At 43.3% G+C, this 22,599-nt stretch overlaps 1 protein-coding gene across 2 annotated transcripts in view; it reads right to left on the bottom strand.

Annotated features, from left to right (window-relative positions):
* Window positions 1-8,488: 8,488 nt before the first annotated feature.
* The window catches only part of znf704 (zinc finger protein 704), a 51,221-nt gene continuing 37,110 nt past the window's right edge, over window positions 8,489-22,599 (bottom strand). For both annotated transcript variants that reach the window (XM_084919967.1, XM_084919966.1), the window contains exons 3-9: window positions 17,764-17,867; window positions 16,409-16,686; window positions 13,034-13,134; window positions 12,519-12,813; window positions 11,326-11,463; window positions 11,158-11,249; window positions 8,489-9,908 (exon numbers count right to left, since the gene is read on the bottom strand). In XM_084919967.1, the coding sequence (XP_084776093.1) occupies window positions 9,794-9,908; window positions 11,158-11,249; window positions 11,326-11,463; window positions 12,519-12,813; window positions 13,034-13,134; window positions 16,409-16,686; window positions 17,764-17,867 (1,123 nt within the window). In that variant the 3' untranslated portion in view covers window positions 8,489-9,793. The remainder of the gene's footprint in view (window positions 9,909-11,157; window positions 11,250-11,325; window positions 11,464-12,518; window positions 12,814-13,033; window positions 13,135-16,408; window positions 16,687-17,763; window positions 17,868-22,599) is intronic.

Below are 22,599 nucleotides of genomic sequence, written 5' to 3' on the forward strand. Positions count from 1 at the left end.
ACGGTTCGTACCGCCCCAAAATGGTCTGAGCTAAATCCCTACATCGGCCGCGTACCGCCCATCCCCGTCTTTAGACTTTTCCTCCCCCTCCCCCGGCGCAAGACGCCAGCTTCGTGAGAACATAACGCTGCTACTCCCGATGGCACAGGAGGAAGGAGGCCTGTGAGACTGATACTGGAGCTCATCGTGAAGTTTTAAGCGGCTTCCTAGGACTTATTTTCAGCACATATAGGAGGAGGAAGAGACTTTGGGAGACTAGTGTTTCTCTCAGAGCTGACGGTGTTTGAGATGTCAGAGGGGGTGTTACAGGCTCATAATGTTGACTGGAGGAGATACCAGAGGAAATCCTTTTGTCTGGTTTAAGGTGGCACTTGCAAAGATTAACTGATTTCCATCTGAAAACTATCTTAATCAGTCATCACAGCCTGCATCCAAATGCCAAAGGAATAGCTCATCAAGAAAGTCTTTGTTTGTTTTCTTGATGAGAGTCGAGAAAACCTCTGAAGCTTGTGGAGAAGTTAGCCTGTCAGCTTAGCTTAACCTCCAGACTGGGAAAAACAGAAGGAGCTCGGTACACTCTGCCACAGCAGCGCCTCTGACGGCTCAGTCACACTAGAGCAAACACAGGACACAGCAACCTCCATGTGAATAGGTTTAAAAAAACCTATAACGAATTTGGAAAACTTTTTCCAAATTCATCGGATGATTGCAAGAAGGTGAGGCAACCAATATCACTTTTGATCGCAAGGTGAAACAATTAGTCTGACTCCAATCATTCGTGGGCAGATTGGAAGGTTTGCACATAACTGCCATGTAAAGTCTTGATTATACTCCACAGCAGACAAGGCAAACTGCAGACCCGAGGATTGAGCAGTGAATCTGACATCTGCTTGAAGTCTGTCACTTTGGCAGGGTGCTTTGTCGTGTTAACTCTGATCGGTCACAAAACTCAAGCAGGCACTCGGATGAACAGCTGATGATTAAATTTACCTCACAGGGACTCGAGCGAAGTCCCTGCTTAATTCAGAAACGCAGACAGATTTCTAGCACGCTGCAACCAACCTGAGCCAGTCTGCATCAATGACGCGTCTCTTCGCATTCGGGGTCTCGACTCAACTGGTTGCCATTGGGTGTATTCCTACTTACAGGTTACTCAGCGCCTTTGTCATTTTGCAGTTAAATCGTTGTTCTGTCTTCATGTTTTAAATCTGTGAGGTTCGGACTGGACTTACAGATTGTGATATTCGCTGCTTCATCAGTGAATCGCTGCATCAACACAGATTGGATGTAACTTGGCGAACTTGGCCGTGTTCAATCGCAGATGGTTTCCGTCTTATTGCTGTTTTATCACAATCTTCATGAACCAAAGTCACGTTGAAGACATGGTCTTCGTCATTGATGCAACCTTTTTGAAGTCAATGAGACCGCAGGTTCTTCGCACACGGCTGCAATAATATTGGTCACCCTCGGTCTCCACCCACTGTTTTCTCTAGTGTGACTGTTTTGCAGTGACTGAATTGATCTATAAATGGCATCCACCTGTTTAATGGTGCGGTGGAGCATTTCTTCACCCAGACTTGTTACTTTCTGCGGTGCTGGTGGGAGAGCTCGTAGCATCATAATTGCTTTTCTTTTCAGTTTGGTTACAGTTAGGCAACAAAACTGATTCTGGTTTGGGTTGAAATAGAAAACTTAGAACTAAGAAACAGTCTGGGCCACAACCCTGCTGACGCTGGCAAATTATTGCTTTTTATGCTTTGGTTTTTGTGCAGCTGAAACAAACAAATGGGTCATTTAATTTAAGATTCAAATACACTGGAGGTGGATTTTGTTGCACACCAACTCAGCCTCCTCCTCCGTTTCTCCCAGTCTCTGTGTCACAGAGAGAAGCCGAGAGACAAAAAGTGGACAATAGTGTGCCGCTCCTGCAGTTGTGGCATATGCCAGCTGCTGCTGGGACTGCTCCATAGTACATGTACTGGACATGCAAACATTTCAACCACAAGGACACAAAGTGTCTGCAGCGTTGAGCGCCGCGCCATTGGACACTTCCGGATATCGGCGTTGCTGACATTAGCTTCATATACTTTCACTTCCTAGCTTCAACAGAGCAAAGATTTCTCAAAACGCCTTCGCTGCTTTAAGTTTGCTCGACGCCTGGCAGCTGCATCAAAAGCAGAACCGACCCCGTTCAAGAAATGACACCCTAAGCACCTCGGCGTAGAAGAACCGCTCCCAGCCGCGGTCGCCGGTGGTAACAGATGAGGAAGTGTTTGAGATTTTACAGCCCAACTGTGGCACCTGATGCACTGAACAGACTCTGGAGTAGGAAAATGTGTTGCATCTAGTTTACAGTCTGGAAACACATATCAAACATTTACATTTAGAGGCTTCAAAAGGATAGAAAAACGCAACATACCGTGGCGACCACGTCAGGGCGGAGAGCAGCCGCCGCCAAACAAAGTCCCCCTTGCAAAGTTACTTAAACATCTTAAAATCGGGGAAATGTTGTTTTAAATAATCACCGTGCTTTAGGGAACTCGCGGTTAGACCTCTCGAATCATTTTGTACCGTGTGTGGTGTAAACAATTGATTCAATCAAGCACCACATGATTCAGGCCTCCTGTGACTGATGTCCACACATGGAAAACATCGGCCTTTTCAAAGCTTTGGGTGTCTTTTCAATCCAGCTTCCCAAGGGGGGTGCATGCAGGAGGGGGGACGACAAAGAATTCGTCCTCAGCATCCAACCAGCTGAGGAATCGGGTACTTTTAAAGAGATTTGCAAACAAAAGCAGGGGATTTTCTTTTTAAGCTAAACTGTGACGCAGTTTAGCTAAAAGAAAACCGAGGACTACACCGGCTGCTCTCGAGTCCCCGTCCTGGATGCCACAGCACAAGTAGAGCACATTTATATAAAGTCATGTTATCCCATAATTTCCTTATTTGCATGCACATGCAGTATTAAAAATACAGTTAGACCAGAGCAATGTGTATATATATATATATATATATATATATATATATATATATATATATATATATATATATATATATATATATATATACACACATATATATATATACATACATACATATACATATATATATACATATATATATATATACATACATACATATACATATATATATACATATATATATATATATACATATATATATATATATATATATATATATACACATATATATGTATATGTATATATGTATATGTATATATATATATATATATATATATATATATATATATATATATATATATATATATATATATATATATATATATATATATATATATATATATGTATATATATATATATATATATATATGTATATATATATATAATGTTTGAAAAAGGAGTGTAAAAATCCAGTGCGACAGTCATTGAGTTCTTGAGGTCTACATGATTGTAATCAAAATAAAACAGCCAGTGAGGTGATCCAGTTTGGAGAGAGGGCCGAGCTCTCTGTTGCATATTCGAGTTAAAACTGAGGAAGCTGCGGCACAAATACCCTGAAAACAAAGACTGAACGCCGTCTCGACTATTTAGCGAATTAACATTCCGAATGATTAAAAATCCAATGATAGAATTCCGGCTGACGGAAAGTGAGTTTCTTCTCTCTACCTGATCGCCTCACCTTCACGCCGAACGCGAGCGATACCCGTTGAGGTTTTCCCGTGGAAGCCGCTTAGCAGCTCAGCGCTAAAAATGGATCATCTCACCGACTGTTTCACATGCCGTTTGCTGAAAACGAGGCTTCCTTGATTTCCCAAACATATCGAGATTGCACCACGACAGCGATTCTTCTTCATGTCAACATATATTTATCTACAAGCCCTTACACAAAGGGGAGAGAGGGTTCATGTTTGGGAAAGCAAAGAGAAGGAAAAACACATTGGAAACACAGTATCATCATCATTATCATCATCAGGTTTGGATCAAAAAAAGAAGTTTACAGCAAAGAGTAGAAAAGTCACTCGCAGATATCTTGCAACATCTTTCTTTCTGGAGCTGAGACGGGGCTAAAGAGGCCTCTGAACACGACTCACAGGAGAACTCAGACTAGCCAGCACCAGAAACATTCCTCCAGAGTTTCTCAGAGCACAACGCTGCGACGGCTTGAGGTCCGATCTAGAAACTCCACGCTCATCAAGGCACATTCAAGACTCCTCCAAAAGGTAACCACCAGAAATGAGAGGTGGTGGTCGAGAGGGGGGAGCAGCTCCTGGAAACACACACTCAGGACTTCTGAGCGTTTCCCAAAGCCATTTCACCCATCCTTCCACCCTCCTCCTCCTCCTTATTCACATTCCTGAATGAATGAAGGACGGACTCGAGAAGAGGGCCCCTACCCTTTTAAATCGACAACAACAACGCTGCCCCCTGCTGCTGCACTGGCAGCTGGAAAGAGGCAAAGACACCCCCCCAAAAAATCCTGCCAGTTAGCACAGCAGCCATAAAAACCAGCCCAGAGTTGGAAGGCTCTGACACTGCAAACACACTTGTTCCCCAGTCTCAGCAGAGCGCCACCTGCTGTTAGCCTTGCAGAACACTGGAGGGTCTGTGAGGCAAACTGCAGGGCGCAGGGGCAGATAACAGCACCGTGGGCTCACGCACATTATCGCCCACTAGACGTGGGTGGGTGGCACGTCTGCAGACACAGCTGAGGTGGGGGGCCGGGGAGGGGGGGGGGCCACCTGACCAAAGGCACAGCCCGTCACTTTAAATTAAAAAAAAGTAGGAATTTTGATCGTATTATAGTTAGAGATATCACATCAATGTACTGATACACACCGATACTGTAGCTTAGATATACTGTACTGTAGCATATATTGACCTCATAGGTGGATGATACAGGGTATATTAAGTGTCAGCCTCTTGTCACAAAAACAAGCGTCGTCACGTATGAAATATTGATCTGGTTAAGGATCAGCTTACACAAACGAGGGGTCCTCATAAAACTGTCAACAAGTGAACTGCTGTTAAAGCTGCCACTGTTCAGGAGCAGTGACAGCCCAAAGTGCAACGCACACACACACACAGAGGGTCCCTCATAGCTCATGAGAGTTGATGTTTATATCGTCCGTAAGTAGAGTAATGCTGTCTTGTTTTACTCGGCTCATAAATCACAGCTCAGCCCTTTAATAGGCAGCAGCGAAGTAAACACGACAGAGAACAAAAGCCAGACCAGCCGCTGCCGCTCCGTGTGACAAGAAAACAAAAAACAAAACAAAAAAAGTCCTCATAAGTATTCATATGGCTCCCTCTCGAGCAACAAGCCCGCCTATCGTGGGCCTTTGATGCCACCGTTTTAATTAAGCTGTGTGAACACGTGTTTATAATGATAGCCCATTTCTGAACTCGTCTTTACGCCTCCACCCCCCAAAATCCCATCAGGTTTCAGGGCTGAGAGATCAGATTAATATGAATAAACAAGTTAGATGATCTGATCGGTGAGATGCTGCCATATGGTGTGCTGCACATCATTAACCTGTCACTTTGGGGGTAAAATGATGAACATCGTGATCTTTTTTCCCCTGCTATTTTCATCTAAATGGGAGTAAATTATAAATTATTCTGCATCTCTGCAAATATCTCCATTTGATAGTTAAATAACAAGATGCTGCAGCCATATGTCTGCATGTTTTGTCAAATTTCATCATGCTCGGTATACGGTAAGAAAAAACTGCCCGTTTACTCACTCCATCCAGAGCCTTTGAAGGTCTTCATCAGCACTGATAAAAGGCAAATTTAAAAGGGGACCTATTTATTGTGCTACTTTCCTATAATGAGCCTTTTATTCTCTGGTTCTGCTAGAGTAGCTTTGCATGACTCACAGTTTGAAATAATCCTTATTTATATGACGGGCTACAGTACAAGCCTGATGAGTTTAGCCCCTTTCATTTTTAGCCAGCACCGATTGGCTGCCCCTCACAAGCAGCAGTTTTGAACTGCGGGTCTTCTGAAGCAGATGTTTCTGGTTGGCTGGGATCACATTTGTTAGTCTGATTATTTTAATATGAGTATAACTGCAACAGTATATGTGACAAAAATAAGAAAAGAACACAACAACCCATTTTAAGCTACTTTACAACCCATAAGTATGTAACTTAGTTCCCATAGTCCTAATTTTACCAGCTGTGGTGATTATTAATGAACCAATTATTAGACTGTTATGAAACGAGCCCTCCTGCACGGTGAATATTTGATTCTTTTGAGTACGTTTTGAAGCTCAGACTCGAGCAGACCGAGACTGCACAGCTGAAATAAAATGAGAGAATCATATTCAGTTCAATGATCTGCAGTTCAATGAAAACCGAACCTGCTGATGAAGCCTGAAAGCTCAAGGACCAGTGAGTACATGGACTGCGATTCGATTTTCATCAGCTGTTATTCTGAAGCTCTTTGTTGTTACAGAAAATAACTTCCAAGCTTAAACATAAGAGCTCAGATTCAATGTGAAATAGAAAATAAGCCGATTTAATATTCTGCCGGTGTTTTCCATCTATTCACAGGGCTGAGCTGCAGACGCGAGGAGACAGTCGTCAATAGAAGTCACCAAAATAAAAGCATTTAAAAAAAACAACTGTGTATTTTTGTTTGTTTGTTTTTTGGGTGGTTTTTTTATTTTTTTATTTTCATGTTCTACAGCAAAACAATGTTTACAAAATGGAGTTAATGGAGAAACAGCACTGCGTTGAGTGTTTAGCACCTCTGTTTCTCCCTCCGCCGAGGGCACCAGGACGTACAGCATGCAAAGACAAATCCTGGCAGAGTGTCTCTGAAAGCACCGTCACGACGAGGCCATCTTTGGGCCATCGAGATGTTCTCAGATCGGGCCACGGTCCACAAAACAAATCCCATCGAGCTTCCCCACGATCCAAGAGGACATGGACGGGTTTCAGAAATATGGCAGCAAATATTTCTTTGAGGTAATTTTTTTTGGATCACCTCTAAGCGAGGGAGTGAGATGAGCTTATTTTGGCCAAATCTTATTGTCAACCGTGAGATCGGCTCGACAACGCAGAGAGAGGGAAAAACTAGCTGCCTGGAAATGCTGCCACTGTAATTATCCGGTGCTCTGAATGAACTGAACAACTGAAGGGACTCATTTCTGGACAGTACCCTGACTGAATCTGATTGGCTGCCAAATTTAAACATCAGTGGAGGAAAACGATCCAGACGCTGAGACGAGAAGCCCCATTCAGCCTCAACTAAAACATCTTTAAACCCCAGTGCGGGCAAATCAGGAGTGGACGAGACAGAGAAACGCCACGGGCCGTTAGACGCTTCAGGGGAGTGCAGGAGCACCGAGCTTCAGCAGCAGCCCCCCCCCCCCACACACACACGCGCTTTGCCCGGGGCTCCTTCAGAGTTCACACACAAGAGCCAGCGAGCGCAAACACACTGAGGTGTCAATCAAACTAATTGCAGGCGGGCCTGCGTGACACGGGCGGGGAACGATGGGGGTGGCGGAGTGGCAGAATTGGAAATATGATAAAGGTTTTAATCAACTGCAATTTTTGACCCAGCGCCGGCAGTGGAGAGCGTTAACGTGAAGGAGCTCCAGGCGGTAACGTGAGGGTCACGCTCACTCAAAAGAGCCTAACGAGCTTAGTTTATGAAGCCGATGACGCCACATAAGAGTCTCCCTCAGCAGAACATGAAAACAAAAATCATAAACACTTCATATAGATATATATATGGATGTGTATATTCATATGTATGAAAATTAAAATAAAACAAAAAAGGAGCGTAAAAGGAAAACAAATATATACAGAATACAGGAACAAGTTAGAAACAGCTGATCAAACGTAAGAGAGCGCCACGACTTTCAGGCGCTTAAACTGGACGAGCGTGTGCGAGTTTATCAGCTGGTGTTGGTTTTTAGAAACTCTGATGAAGCCTGTTTGTGCGCCAGTGTGCGTGTGAGAGAGTGTGTTTGACAGAAACCCTCCCAAAAAAGGTCGAGGCTTTCAGGACGATCTTAGAAAGCAGATGGAAAGAGTTGGTCCGCGTTTGTAAACGCTCGGGCCTCGTGATTCTACTTCCTGGCTCTGAGGCGGAAGAAAGGAGGCTTTTTAACCTCCTCTCACCTCAGCAGCCAATCACATGGACTCTTGTGAGCCAAAGCTTTGCGTTCCGAGTGAATTAAGTTAAACGCCAAAGGAGTGACTTAATTAAGTGCCGCTTTGCTCTCCCAAAAATGAAAACAAAAGCTTGCTGCAGAGAATTTAAGGGGGAGCAGCCGCAGGCGGGCGGACAAATATTATTACTCTTTCTGTAACGTCCAGTCAGGAGATGACGCGGAAACACTTCCAGCTTTTAAAAGGGACCACAAAGGAACTGTGTTACACAAAAAGTATCTCACTTTGGGTTTTCAGCCCTCCCTTCTTTTGGATATCAGGTCATCGCGAGGCGCCTTTGTGGTGGATGTAAACAAACTTAATTTGTTGGAGTAAAAGTTGGTGCAGGAGGGCGATTGCGTTGAACGTTTAATGGCGTCGCATGCTGCTGACTTCCAGTGCTATGAGGAGGGTCTTTAACACACATTGTAGTAGCAGGTAGGTAAACAGTCTTAGTTTCACCCAAAAAAAGAAAAAGAAATAAATGACACCGACTACACTAAACATGGCACCTTAACCAAAAAAACCCAAAACAAAACGTGAAGGACAGGATAAAGTTTTTGGAGTTTTTGGTTACAAAGTTGTCATGAAAGATAGAAGCTGTTGAGATAGTGCTGCATACACTTTAAGCTGCTGGTTTGTTTTGCTCTCTTCAGAATCACATCCCTGGTAAAGCAAAGAAACAACGAATACAAGTCGACGTGATCTGCTTTTGATTGTGTGAGAAGAAACCGTGTTTGTGTGTAGATCACTCGTATGGTCCATCTGCTTTCCCTGACTGGAAGTTGGATCTTCTGCTTTATTTGTTCTTTTTTTTTCTTTTCTTTTTTTGCAATGGTCATTCATCTCGTGTGTGTTTGTGTACGTGTGTGTGTCTCTTCCTCCTCCTTTCCGACCATCCACCACCCCTTCCCGGCTATGCCACGCATGCATTCCCTCGGAGCTGTCCGGGAGGCGTGAGGGACCGGGATAAAAGATCACCTCAAAGTCCAGAATTGGATACAAAGGGACGAACAAGTCGAAGGAAGAACAAAAACTGCGAGCTTTACCTCCACGTGCTTTTTCATAGCTTTCTTCAAACGGACTTCAGAGAGTTCCCTTCTTCTTTTGGATAAAAAAGTGTTTTTTACTCTAATTTTTTGAGAAAACACACACTTAAAAAAAAAAAAATCATTTGGCCTTTTTCTCGACCCCCTTCTTTGACAAGACTTTCATTTAAAAACCAGAGCTGTACAAAACATAGAAAGATGCAACACTGAACCCAACATTAAAAAAAGAAAACAAAAAAAACTGCAGAAATCTTTTTTTTTCTTTACACTGTTTAGCTGCACCGAGGTTTTCCCAAAAACTGGGAAAGAAGGGAATGGCGAGCCCACGCTGGGAATCCCGGACGGCGATGTGAAAGGTGACTCTGCCGTCCTGCGGTTGCTTCCACAGCTGGAATGGTTCAGTGGAGCTGATGAGGTTGGGTGGGGTGTGGGACGGAGCCGGAGAACGAGGGCGGGGCCATAGCTTGACAGACAGTTGCGATGTTGATCTGAAGAAAACCGAATGCATGCAGGATGACGTCCCCCCCCTTTCCCCCTTGTTTTCCTCAGCTGGAAAACTGCATGGCTTGTTTGTCTGGCGAGCTGCGGGGGACGATCAGTCAGTGAATCTCTGGCAGGCCTTCTTCCAGCGGCACGCGGTGCACCACATGTCGCGGTTCTCCATCCCGTACACCTTACGGCACTTCTTCCCCTCGCCACGCACCTTCCGACTGGAGGAGAGATGAAGACCAACAACACATGAAGCTGTTATATATTAACGACATAACAAACAACAGCACAATGCTTATAACACTGGGCGTTATTATTCCTGGACTCTTATTCGTCTTGTCCAGATGCCCACTGCAACAAACTGATCAGCTCTTCTCCTTTTAAGGCCAGCCTCCCTGGAAGAAAGCTTTTTTCTCACTGGTTGCCCCTCAAAGCCGCAGGAGGGTGGAGCTACTTAGGGACATCATCTAAGATGTCATAACCGAGCAAAAAGAGCAATCACGAGTTTTCAGCTCACAGAGATTACTCGTGTTTACACTGACCTCACTATTTGAAACTTTGTCCGCATACATTTGAAAACCAAAACCAGAAAACCGGGAAGACTACAACATGTTAGAGGTTAACATGAACACAAATCTATCTGACATGTTCCACATGTTTGCAGATGAAGTCGCTGTCTCAACTTGTGTGTATCTTCTTCCTGACAACAGCGCATACTTCCTCTGTGGGGTTCAGGTCAATGGCCAATCAGGTACAGCAATAACACGGTCAGCAAAATATTTGGCAGTTTTGGTCCCAATCCCCCCCACAGTACTCCAATCCTCCACTACAGCTGTCTGCAAACAGCCAGCCTTTACAGCAGTGACCTTCTGCGGCTCACTCTCCCTGTGTGGGCTGTAGATGATCGTAGATGATTGTCATCTCGAGGACCGTAAAGCATGTAGTCTTCCCCATGATTGTGGCTGTGTTCGCTGCAGTAGACTGACAGGCACGCACTATTTAAACCGTGTTCATAGCAGTTTACTCAAACTCAAAATGAAATATTCTAATAACGTGAGATATATTTATTTTAGCTGTAGGCCACAATTATCAAAGTTAAAACAGAAATGCTGAAGCATTATGGTTTCTATGTAATGAGTTTAGAATAGATTAAATTTCACTTTCTTAAATAACTGATGGAACATATTCAACTTTTTACATTCTAATTTTTTGAGGTGCGTCCATATGTTGGAAGAAATTTCCTTTTTGCTAAGGAAAAACATGACATCTGTCTCCTCCCAGTCCCACCATTGTGCTAAGCTAACTGGTTCTTTTTAATTACGCCACTGACTGCAGAGATAGATAAACACAAATCAGAGCCTTATTCCATTTTTCAGGTTGCACCAAACAAGCTGAAAGAGAAAGATTTAATTCGACCTTTAACTGAAGCTATAACCAGTCATAAGGTGAGACTCTGTGAGAGTCCAGTACCTGAGGGCAGCGGTGGCTCTGGGAGGGGACGAAAGCACTGCAATGGTCTGGGAACGTTGGTCACCAAATCCTTGGCTTTTACTGGGAGACACCTGGAGAACGAGAGCAGATCATGAATAAGAGAAAGACGAGCTGCGTGAAAGCAAAGGCTGAGCCAGGCTTTCTCACTGTGGTCCCGGTGAAAGTGACGGGTGGCGACTGCCAAGAGATGCTGAAACTGGAGCTGTTGGTGGGAGTGAAGCTGGTGGACGCCGAGCCGGCCGAGTTGTTGCTGCTGCTGGACGGGATGGACACTGGAGCCGTGGCCTGAAGGCAGAGGTCAAAGGTCACTATTTTTAACTTTTATTTAAATTCAGCATATTGGAATACTTTTATTTCTTTTAGTATTTGTTAATTGATGCAGAGCTTCTTTGTATTGGGATGTCAGACAGTGGTTAGTGAAATCCTCTTACGAAGCCTCAAGCTGAACATTTTTTTCTGCTTTGAAACTTGATTTAATGATCAAGCGCCCTAAAGCATACCTTGCTTTAATCTCTTTTTTTGCTTCCAATTAAAGCCATAATTTATAAAATTATCATTTTGTGCTCAAGACCATAAACTAATCAGAAACGTGTTAATGATGTCACAACCAACAGAGCTGAGGGTCTGTTCCCCATAGACTTAGTATCAACTGGAACCAGGGGAGTCTCCCCCTGCTGGCCATTAGAAAGAAAGCAGGTGAATGACTTCCCCTTTTTTTACCCAGAAACTACACCTGTCCTTTACATGTGTATACTGCAGGCTACTGATTGGCTGGAGATGGGACTTTTCCATCTTTTCTGACACCGAGTTTACCCAGAGGAGGTTTCTTTTTTTTTGGTCAGATTTCTCTTTCTATTACATTTTTTTGATAAAAAAACAAACAAAAAAACTCTTGATTTTGTTATTTTCTAGGTGAGGTAGATTTTAATGGTCGGATAAATATACTTTATTCAAAGAATAAAGGCAGATTTTTGGCCTTTATCAGAAACATAACTACTCATGTCAGACCTCAAGCGTGCAGCTCTGCATTAATATTAGATGCACAGATATTAATGGAAAGCTAATGGCGGTTATTCTTCAAACAATAATCTGAAAACCGAGGCTAAAATAGATAAATTGTGTCATTTTTCAACCTTTAATTAATTATTCAAACCTGCTGCTTGTGTGTTGATAGACCGCAACTGTTAGCACAGCTGCTATAGGGAGGGAGGGACCACAAGTCGCTGCGAGATCTTTAGTGTGTTTACGAACACTGTGACACATCGTCAGCATAACAAGGACCTCGACAGTAATGTGTGAGAAACTGAGGGACATATACAGAGCACATCAGTCTTCATCACCTGGTAGGCATGGTCCGTGTGGATGAGGTAGAGAGCGCTGGGTGCAGAGCGGCTGAGCGGCGTGGTACCGCCGGCGTGGGGCTCCTTGGTGTCAGAGGGTTGAGTCGGTTTATGGGAGTCTGGCAGCTGGCTGACCGAGGGGAGAGGAGACGGGGGAGGAGGCGGGGGAGACAGGACAGAGGGCGAAGCTGGGGACAGGCTGCTCAGCCCGTCGGCCACCGAGTCAGTGTTCAGCTTAATCTCCGTGTAGTAGAAGTCCTCCTCACCGTCGCTGAGGTCTGAGTCACAGTTACGACTGGGAGACAAGCGCAGGGGCAGGACAGACAGAAATACATCATGAATGTAAATCTCCACCTAAAGGTCAGGTTAGCCATCTATCCAGTATCACTGGGACATATTACTATGCTGATAACCCGTAAGTCATCAACCAGAGGCAGGATATGAGCAGCAGAGCCGTTTTTGAGGCTTTGAGTGGACTTTATCTCAGGTGTGTATGCAGACCGTCTGTGTCTTACCCCAGGTGGATGGTGCGAATGTGTCTCTGAATGCCAGCGGCAGTACTCAGCACCTTGCCACAGTTCTTCCACAGGCACTTGAACATCACCTTCATGGAGTTCTGCAGGAGACACACAGCACATCAGTGTTTCGCTGGCGCTCTGATGCCAACTTCAAAGAGTCACACGCAACAACTGCAGGGTACATAACAAGAAATTGTACACATGAAAGCTTCTTTTATCTGCACCACAGACATGTTCAGATAAAGGTTACAGAAAAATATTTTTTTAGGTTATAAAAAAACTCTCATTTTCATTAACGAGCAGGTGTACCTAATCAAGTGGACAATGTACAGTATAAACTTACTGATAACATTACAGTTGGTTTAAGACTGCACAAAAATGAAAATTCGCTCAGGTAGCAAAGTAGGTACAAAAAAATATATCCACTGGTTATTATATATATACTATTATTTCCATTTAAAAAGTGTAAAATTTAAATTGCAACTTGCTCTTTCTTTTGCACATCACATGCCATTTTATTTTAAACGAACAAACACATACATAGAAATCACAACATTCTGATGTAGGGGCTGTTTTTAGAGTAAAATAACCATAATTTACTAAATTAAAGCGATATATGGAGATAAATGTAATTTCTCAGATTAAACATGCTGCTGCACTGCCTCGCTAACACCCTGCTAGTATTCACTGTTCAACGTCATACCTGTCCTAGATTAAAATGCGGATATGCCATGTTTACGTTGGGAATTTAAAGGACTTTAAAAATGCAATCTCCTTCAGAGTGATCAGTTTATGATACCATATTTAAAGTCTTTGCGTTACACTATAAAGTGTCACTTTGAAATGATGTAGATTAAAACCAGGGAGGAAAACAAAATAGACACACAGCTTTAATGCAGCATCTATCTCTGGTGTTACCGTGGACACAATGGCGGTGATGCTCCAGTATCTCTGATCTGCCTAATGTAATTAAACCACCGGCGTCCTACAGAGACTGTGTATTGTTTTCATGGAGTAAAAGAGCCCCATGAACTTCCTCCCTGCCCTCCTGCACTCTCGCTCCGAGCTATTATAAACGGTCTTATAGCCACGTCTGTCAAGCTATTGTTACGCAGTCTGATTTAACTTTGACAACATGTTTTATTTCTAATTTTCTCTCTCTTTCAGAAACACACTCTCACACATACACACAACAATCACGTGCCCCCCTTCCCCGATTGCATTGTTTTGTCTTTGCGTAACAAAAGCCGATTTTGTGTGTTGGCGAGCGTGTGCGCCCCTTTAAAGCAACATTTCACAGTTAATTAAATGGGGAGCCTCAAACGGTGCGGCGCTGCCAGGAGAAAAACAAGAGCACGCGAGTAGCATGTAGATAAGTTGACGAGGAAGCCTGGCATCTGCACGTATAGATTGTGTGAGTGCGACTTGTTAAGCCAACATTATAGGAGCTTTCGGAGACGCTGTTCATGCCTCCGTCTGCGCTCTCTTCCTTTTTCATGTAATTCCTGTTAGTCACTCTTTAATTTTTCATCCACAACCTTCATCTGTCTTCCCGTTTCTCCCTTTCTTTCTCCTCCCTCCACGCCCTTCTTTGTGATCTTCCCAATTATCCGAGTACACTGCGCCAACGTGGAGCTCACTAAAGAGTCTATCGATTTTTTCCCCCCTTTTCTTTTCTTTATTTTTTTAGAGGGCCGGCAGAATCTTTTCTGTTTGCCGTTGAGGGTATTCAAATCATTACTGTGTTTTTGAGAGGAGCCACACGCGAAGGCTGAGGAAGTAATTATTAAGGACAAATGTCTGGGGAGGACACACTCAAGCAGCGAGAACGGAAGAGAGAGGGGAGAAAACAGGCGAGAGCAGGGGAGAGGAAAGAATGAAAGGAGGGGTAGATGGATGATACCGTCGGCAAACTGGCACACAGGAGCGCCGATAAGCAGAGGAGAGCCCCGAGATGAAGGCAGAGAGAGAGAGCGACGCAATATACGTCGGACAAAATAACGAGTGACAGCGTGGTGTAGATGTGATGAGCTGTCAGTGGCGCGTAGTGATGAGACGAGGTGAAATGATTAGTGTGAAAGAAAGTGTGTGTGTGGCGAGGACGTGTGACACGAAACTCAAGACCGGAGCAAAAAAGGCTTTGTGTCCTTTCCTGTCCAATTTCCCTCTCCGCCTATCAGTCAGAAACTAAATTACATCGGTAACCTCACAGGTTAATATTGCAGAAGAGAAATCAACCAGCTCATGTACATGTGGCGGGATCTCAAAGACAAGTTCACGACCTTTATTCTTACCTCCAGATATGCCTGCTATCAGGATCAGTGCGACTGTTCCTTCAAAAAAAGCTTTTAATGCACCACATGGTAATAAAAGTGAAGCCACAAGTGGGACAAAAGCACCCGGAAACATACCATCATATCTCCTTCCCTTAACCCCGTGATGATTAACTACTAACAGTGCTGATGTTTAACAATGAAAAACTGCTACCATGTTAATATGGTTGTATCAGAAATAATTAGTGCTGATAACTCCCTGATTGACAGTCATTCTTATTTCTCTTGATGCTGCATTGATGGCAGATGTTTATCAGGTAACTTGGCTACTGATTATTATCCATGAAGCGTAACTGCTTTTGTACAGTTAAAGTTCTTCAACAGTATTTTGAGTCTAAAAACACACACTAACAAAAATTAAGTTTAACCATTGAGTTTGGCTCAAATCTTTATTGGCTTCGTCTCTTTTCTACTAAATTTACAGAACCATCGAGATGATATCAGCATAAATTCAATTGACTCGAAAAATCGTGTTGGGAAAACATTGTGACAGCGTGCAGTGGTTTTCATCATTTTGAAGGGGCATTTGATGCTTGTCCTTGTTTCCTGTGCATATGATTTTCCCCGCACAGCAGTGATACTCGCTTTAAAGATTTCAAATAACGAGGTCAACGCATGTACAAGTAATCCCTCACAGGGAGTCGGCTCAGGCTGCAGTCTGCTATAAACACTCTGTTTCATGTGTTTTTTGTCCTACTCTTGGCTCTGTCATTGAGTAAGGATATAGCTAATATGATCACCTCAGTGGCCTCACCCTCCTCCACCCTCTCTTTAAAAGAAATGTGCCTTAAAAAGACCATCTGTGTCAGACAGGGGAAGCGCATCAAGATCACAAGGCGAGAGGCAGGGTACACCCTGGACAGGTCGCCAGTCTGTCACAGGGCTAACACAGAGAGACAGACGACCATTCACACTCACATTCACATGGATAATCTAGAATCACCAATTAACCTAACCCCACTAAACTCATGTCTTTGGACTGAAGCCGGAGTATCCGGAGAACCCACACAGGATTTTTACCCAGCTAAACGGTATTCACCTTGCGCTTGCGAGGGATGGGCTCATCAAAGAGCAGGCTGCTCCCGTCCTGCTCATCCAGAATGGGGTCTTCAGGTCCTGCGGGGCCAGGCCCCACCCCTCCCAGGCTGGGTACACGGAAGGGCTTGAAGCTGTCTGCAGAGAGCGGTGGGGATGGTGTGGAGGGGTTGGACTGATCGCTTGGAGCAGACCAGCTCCAGTAGCCCCCCGAGGAGCTGTTGCTCGATGGGGTGAAGGGTCCGGCCGAGCCATTGTCTTTCCACGATCCACTCAGACCCTCTGAAGACACAGAGGAACAGGAGATTGAGAACTTATCTAACAGAAGCTCAAACTTCTTTAGTTATATCTGTAAATGCTACAAACACAACAAAGGATGAGATCAAGACATCCAATTAGGTTCAGACAGCTATATTTGCACTTCACAAAAAAAGAGCCTCCCAGAAGCAGTCTTCACTATGACACAAGAAAATAAAGGTTACTCTCCTGTTGTGTGATTCCACCGAGACACTTCCAAGGTCTTCTTTTTTTAACATCAAAGAAGAGTTTCTTTTGAATATCAGCCACAAAAGGCATTTCACTTAGTGAAGCAGGGGAAAACTTTGCAGAGAGTGTACATGTGTGTGTGAGAGAGACAGAGACCCAGTTTGGTTTAGTGAAGCTGCTTCCTGGCAGGGTGCCTCTCTCTTCTCTCTTCACTCGTTTCTTCGGCAGAACATTTAACATAAAAGAGGATGTGGCTCACCAGCAGCACAGGCTCTGAGTGGTCAGAACAACAAGACTATTGGTTCATTTGAGAGATATCAGCAGTGCTCTGTGTTCCGTGCACGCTGTGTGATCTCAAACTACATGACTACATTTAGATAAAAAGTGTACAGTTAGCATTTAAAGCCCAGTGTGTTCATCTGTGCATGACGTACGGCAGTGACACCACGTGCACGGTGGTTGGCTGCGCGTCTGCTCGGCTGAAAGGACAGCAGGCTGGTTACAAAGACCGCCTAAATGGTTTCACGAGATTGCAGTTATGGAGCATTTTGGACTTCCGCCACTTTGCCGAGTGGCAGAGATCCAGACTCATTGTGCTTTTCTTTGGATTTCCACAGCTCATTGATGAGATGATCCTACAGCACAGCAGGTGGCAGTAATTTATCAACCTTAAGCTTCCACATGCATTCACAAGATAACAGCTGTGAGGGAATGAAACTCAGTGTACAGGAAAACACACAAATTATTGGCTCAGCGACTTGTTTTAGTTCGCTTTTCATAAAACTTCTGCTATGTTATTAGAAAAATAGCCAAGTGACGCATAAAAAGGAAATATTTATTTACGGCTGTTTATTTAGTACTAATGATGCTTACCACTGACTCTCACAGGTGGGCTCCTCACCAGCGGGCTGGTAGAGAGGCTCGTCAGCACCATAGCGGCCGTCACTTTGTCCATATCCACTTCCTCCTCCGACCGCCTGTGGAAACAGAAACAAAAGAAAACTTTACTGAGCTGCTTCCAATAAGTTAAAGAGAAAGACCTTATAACTCTCTTCTTCACAAATAAGTCCAGACTATTACACTTTTTTCTTTTTAAAACTGATAACAATAAACACACTACAGGCACATTACCATTTACAGGAAGCTCGAGAGCTCAACATGTGTTTGTCTTCTTCGCGCTCCTCGGCCCGGTGTTTTTAGAGGGAAAGCAGATGTTGAGGTTTCCATGCTGCTGCGATGACTGCAGTAAAAACTGCTAATTACATTCAAGTTGGGTTTTTTTGTTTGACTGATGCAATCACCCAGACACCATTAAGAAAAATAAACAGCTAACAGAATAAAATACAAATAGAAACTAGGAAACTGATTTACTGCACAGGATGTTGCAGGCTGCAGAGATGACACACTTCACCCCTGTTGTTAAAAAACAACAACAATAACAACAACACCCAGCATCATTACTGATGCATGCAAAAAATAATAATAATAACAAAGAAATAAGAGGAAGTCGCATAAAAAAAATTCAATATTGATCGTCTCTGCAGTGTTGCAGTATTCTGCTTTGTGCACGATCCTAATGATAAAAAAACATAAAACAACAGGGCAGGATGGAAAAATGAGAGAGCGGGGACATGTAATAACATTCACCGCCTCGTCTAATGGACAGAACAAAGCACCGCTGTCAGACCCACCGCTGAATACCACAGTCAAAGGCTAGATGTCGTGCTCAGTGTTTATTTTTGGAAGGGTTTTGAGGCGCACACGCTCGGTTTCATGTTGACTCAGTTTAAGAAGCCAATAAACACAGCTGACATTGAAACTTAAGGTTACTAAATGCATCCGTTTTCTGTGTAGATACAGAGAGGAAAGAAAATGTGAGTCTAGCTTTATCTGCCAAAAGTTTTCCAGAGTGGAACCGGCCTGCAGAGAAGAACAAGGTGCGGTTTTGCTGCTTTGGCAGCAGGAATAGGAGAAAGAAATTTTAGGTCAGTGTTTGGATAATTGACAGCTCTCCTAAAATGTTTATACACGGAGAAAGACGACTGGTTATTTGCTAAAAGATGAGTGCAGCTGTTTAATGACTGCACGCTGATGAGCCACTGACAGGGTCACGTCCATGCAGCGGTGAAAACACTCAAACACATAAAGATGATCTCTACCGGGAATGCTTGCTGGAAGGTAATAAGTAAATCTGCGGTCTCAGGTGAAATGGTAACTAAATGTTAATTAAAAGCGGGTTTCATTGCCCAGAACAGCGTTCTTGCTGACTCAGAGTGGGCCTCTGGGAAGCAACAAGAGAGGAAGTGTGATCAGTCATCGATCAGCAATGTGTCAGCCACACTGGCCTAGAGACCAGTCAGGGTAGGGAAACGTGTATGTCCTGACAGGTTGGTGAGTGTTTGCTGGAGGCTGCTCCCTGTTACCAGGTGAAAGTGGTCACAGTGAGGGTGCAGCGCCAAAAAGTTCCTTGTGATCTCTTTGGTCCCTAGCAGATTGACACGGTCGCCAAGGGTTTGCATTGAAGATACCAAGTGATCGGCAAAGACTCGCCATTTACTCTCTGAGCTTTAGTAAAAAAGTGTGAAACGAACTGGAAACGGAGAACGTTCACCTTAAAACTTTTAAAGCGATGCCTCAGCAAAAGATGCAGCTTTTACTTTGAAGGTGAGTGTTCGCAGTTTCTGGTTTGCGTCACACCTTTTCAAAGTCCACTGAAGCTCAGTGAGTAGTTTGCAAGCATTTGCAGTCTTTCTTGCACACCATCTTTTGTGGGGGGGATTTCGTTCCAGCGTGATATTCCTTCTTATGACCAATTTCATGCTGGCAGCAACTTCACCAGCGACAGGTGGTCTCTAGGACGGCGTGACTAGGACTTTAGCAATCTACTTCACAGTGACTGTCAGCAACCTCCTGCCTCCGGTCAGGGAATGCTTTCCATAGTGACCAGTGGTTGCCAGGCAAATCTCTAAGGGAGTGTGTGTTACCTTTTCTGACCGAAATATGTGCATTATATGTGCATCAGACTTTTCGTAAATGACGATTATTATTATAATGCTGCCAGAAAATCATGGATGTGCTATGACTGCAGATGAAGTGAAGTTTTTATTTTTGGCCGCCAGAGCCGAGCGAGAGCCTGTTAGCAGCTACAAGTTCAAAAAGCTAACAGAGCTAAAGGGGATTTCCAGAGCTTTTTCTAAGAAAAGAGACTTTCAAGGGACTTTTGCAATCAGTCATTTCCCTAAAATGGATCCAGCACTGGGTCGAATGTACACAATTTTGATAAAAAACCTTTACTGATCAGATCTGAGGAGCAGTTTTCACAAACATAAAACACGTGAAGCTTTATTTAAAAGACATTTCGTGACTTTTCATTGGAAAAAGAAGAAAAGAAGTTAAATATAAATGCAACGACAGGTTCACGTTGTAGAGAGGCTCTTTAATGCCAGCATCTTCTTGTCAGTAGTTTCGCTGTGAATAAACGACACTTTAAAATTTATGTGAAAGTAATTAAAAGCGTATTTACTTCACAGGGGAAAAGAAAAGAGCGATGTGAGCAGAGAACAGGAGCACGCTAACAAAGGAAGAGCCTCAGCCTCCATTAGCTGATATCTAATTTATTACCCTTTCGGCTGTTGAATATGATGTCATTACAGCCTCCACATAAATCAAGAAAAGGAGCTGCACGCACAAATGCCACTTTTACCCCTGACCCCCCCATCTCCCCCAACCAGCCACCCAACATCGCCATTAGAAAAACCCACGTCCTAGTCACCTTGGGAGGCCATCATGTGACTGTAGATATTATATCCACGGTAACAACGACAGACAGTAATTGCTGGGCTCTTTGTCAATCTTGAAATATGAAAGAGTAAATCCCAGGAAAACACATTAGGAAGACTCATAATTAAGATGTGATGTATGAGATGACGAGGAGGAAGCTGAGAGAGCGGGAAAAGGGAATTTCCCAAATCGCATTTGTCATTAGTGGCCTTATCAAACTTAGTTTCCATCCAAGTGCTTATTATGGCTGTAATTAAACACACGGGGAGAGCATGCATGCACGCATGTGTGTGTGTGTTAGAGAGAGACCTGTTAAAACACATGATACATGTGACACAGGAGACAGGGTGGGATGGTTAATGGATCGGTAAGTGAATTCTGAGAAATGAACTTCATACCCTGGCATGTTTGTGTGCGTCTCTGTGCGCTTTAATATTCTTACTTCACTTTATTTGTAATAAAACATCTTCCCATATCCGATCCCTGGAGCTTCCTAAAGGGAACATTATCTTGGATGTATAGCTTCATCAACAGAAAACTCGAGAGGAGGTAAAGGGCTTGTTTAGTAATGCAGATTACATGAAATGGATCCATGTAATTTTATCTTGCTGCTGGCTATTCATAAATGGAAAATAAGTTTACACTATAGATGCTGTTAATGCTGCTAAACCTTTAGAGACTGATAAGGTTTTTTTGGTTTTTTTTTAAATGACCTGAACAAAGGCCGCGGACGCTTTAACCGATACTTCTGTTCAAGCAGCGTTACCAAATCGAATTACCTCTCTTCACTTTACAGCTGCCCCTGAGCTCTTTTACTCTAAAAATGCAAATATGTCACTGTTCATGGACAACCCTCCCATGAGATGATTTCACATTTACATACACTCAATACACAAACCCAATCAGCCAATCACATGGCAGCAACTCAACATATTGATGCCAATGAGATCTGCTGAAGTTCAACCAGAGCATCAGGATGAGGAGGAAAAGTGATTTAAGTGATTTTGGCTGGTATTTATTTTAGAAACTAAATAAGAGTGTACATCACTGTCCACTGACAACAGACCCATGAGATTATAAGATTATAAAGACACTTACAGTATCACACTTTATTTTAAAGGCAGCAGAGTAATTATAAACCTGCACGCTGCTTTTTTTTTTACCCCTTCCTGCCCTCAGCTCTAAATTTAAATGCATGCGGTAGTGCTAAAGAAAATAAAGTTTTCATTAAAAATAGAAAGACAGCACAAAAGATAACACAACTGTGGCTGTGTATAATTTTTTATAAACATAAATAAATAAGCTGCTGTAATTTTCTAAATTAAAAAATCGAATTATTTTGGTCTGTATGTTTTTAGGATTGTTTTTTTTTTTTTTGTTCAACCATCCACAAAAAAAAATAATAACAATGTTTTTAAAAATGTAAAATGTCAAACAGACTGTGTGCAATCACATATTGGAAAATCTGTAAGGACAATCCAATAAAGCAAGTGAAATATGCACCTTTCTGCGCTCTCACTGGAGCTGGAGTCTGCAAGCTTCTTGAACCAATAAGGTGCGACGCCAAACCAACAGGAGGGTCAGGCAGGTCTCAAAATACACACAGTCCACAATCTGAAGACTCGCTTTAGTTTTTGTTGTGTTTTGATGCAGTTTACACACCTAACAGCTTGGTTAGGTTAAGAAGAATTTCATATTCTTTCAACACCGAACAAGTCAGCGAGAGCGCCTCTGACGGAAAGGCTTGAGGGCAGAATTTTCCCATATGTGCCCACTCACACAGACCTAAGGCAAGGTTTTATCCTATCTTTTTTCTTTTAATTATTCACCTTATATTATTAGACGAGCTTAGACTGGTTAATGGGCTGAAGAGAACATAAAGCAAAAACAGAAAAGAAGTTGATTCGGGCTATTCGCCGTCTCACAAAG

The sequence above is a fragment of the Perissodus microlepis genome, chromosome 22 (genome assembly GCF_051167445.1).
Source record: "Perissodus microlepis isolate ML-2025 ecotype Zambia chromosome 22, ASM5116744v1, whole genome shotgun sequence".
Classification (NCBI taxonomy): domain Eukaryota; kingdom Metazoa; phylum Chordata; class Actinopteri; order Cichliformes; family Cichlidae; genus Perissodus; species Perissodus microlepis.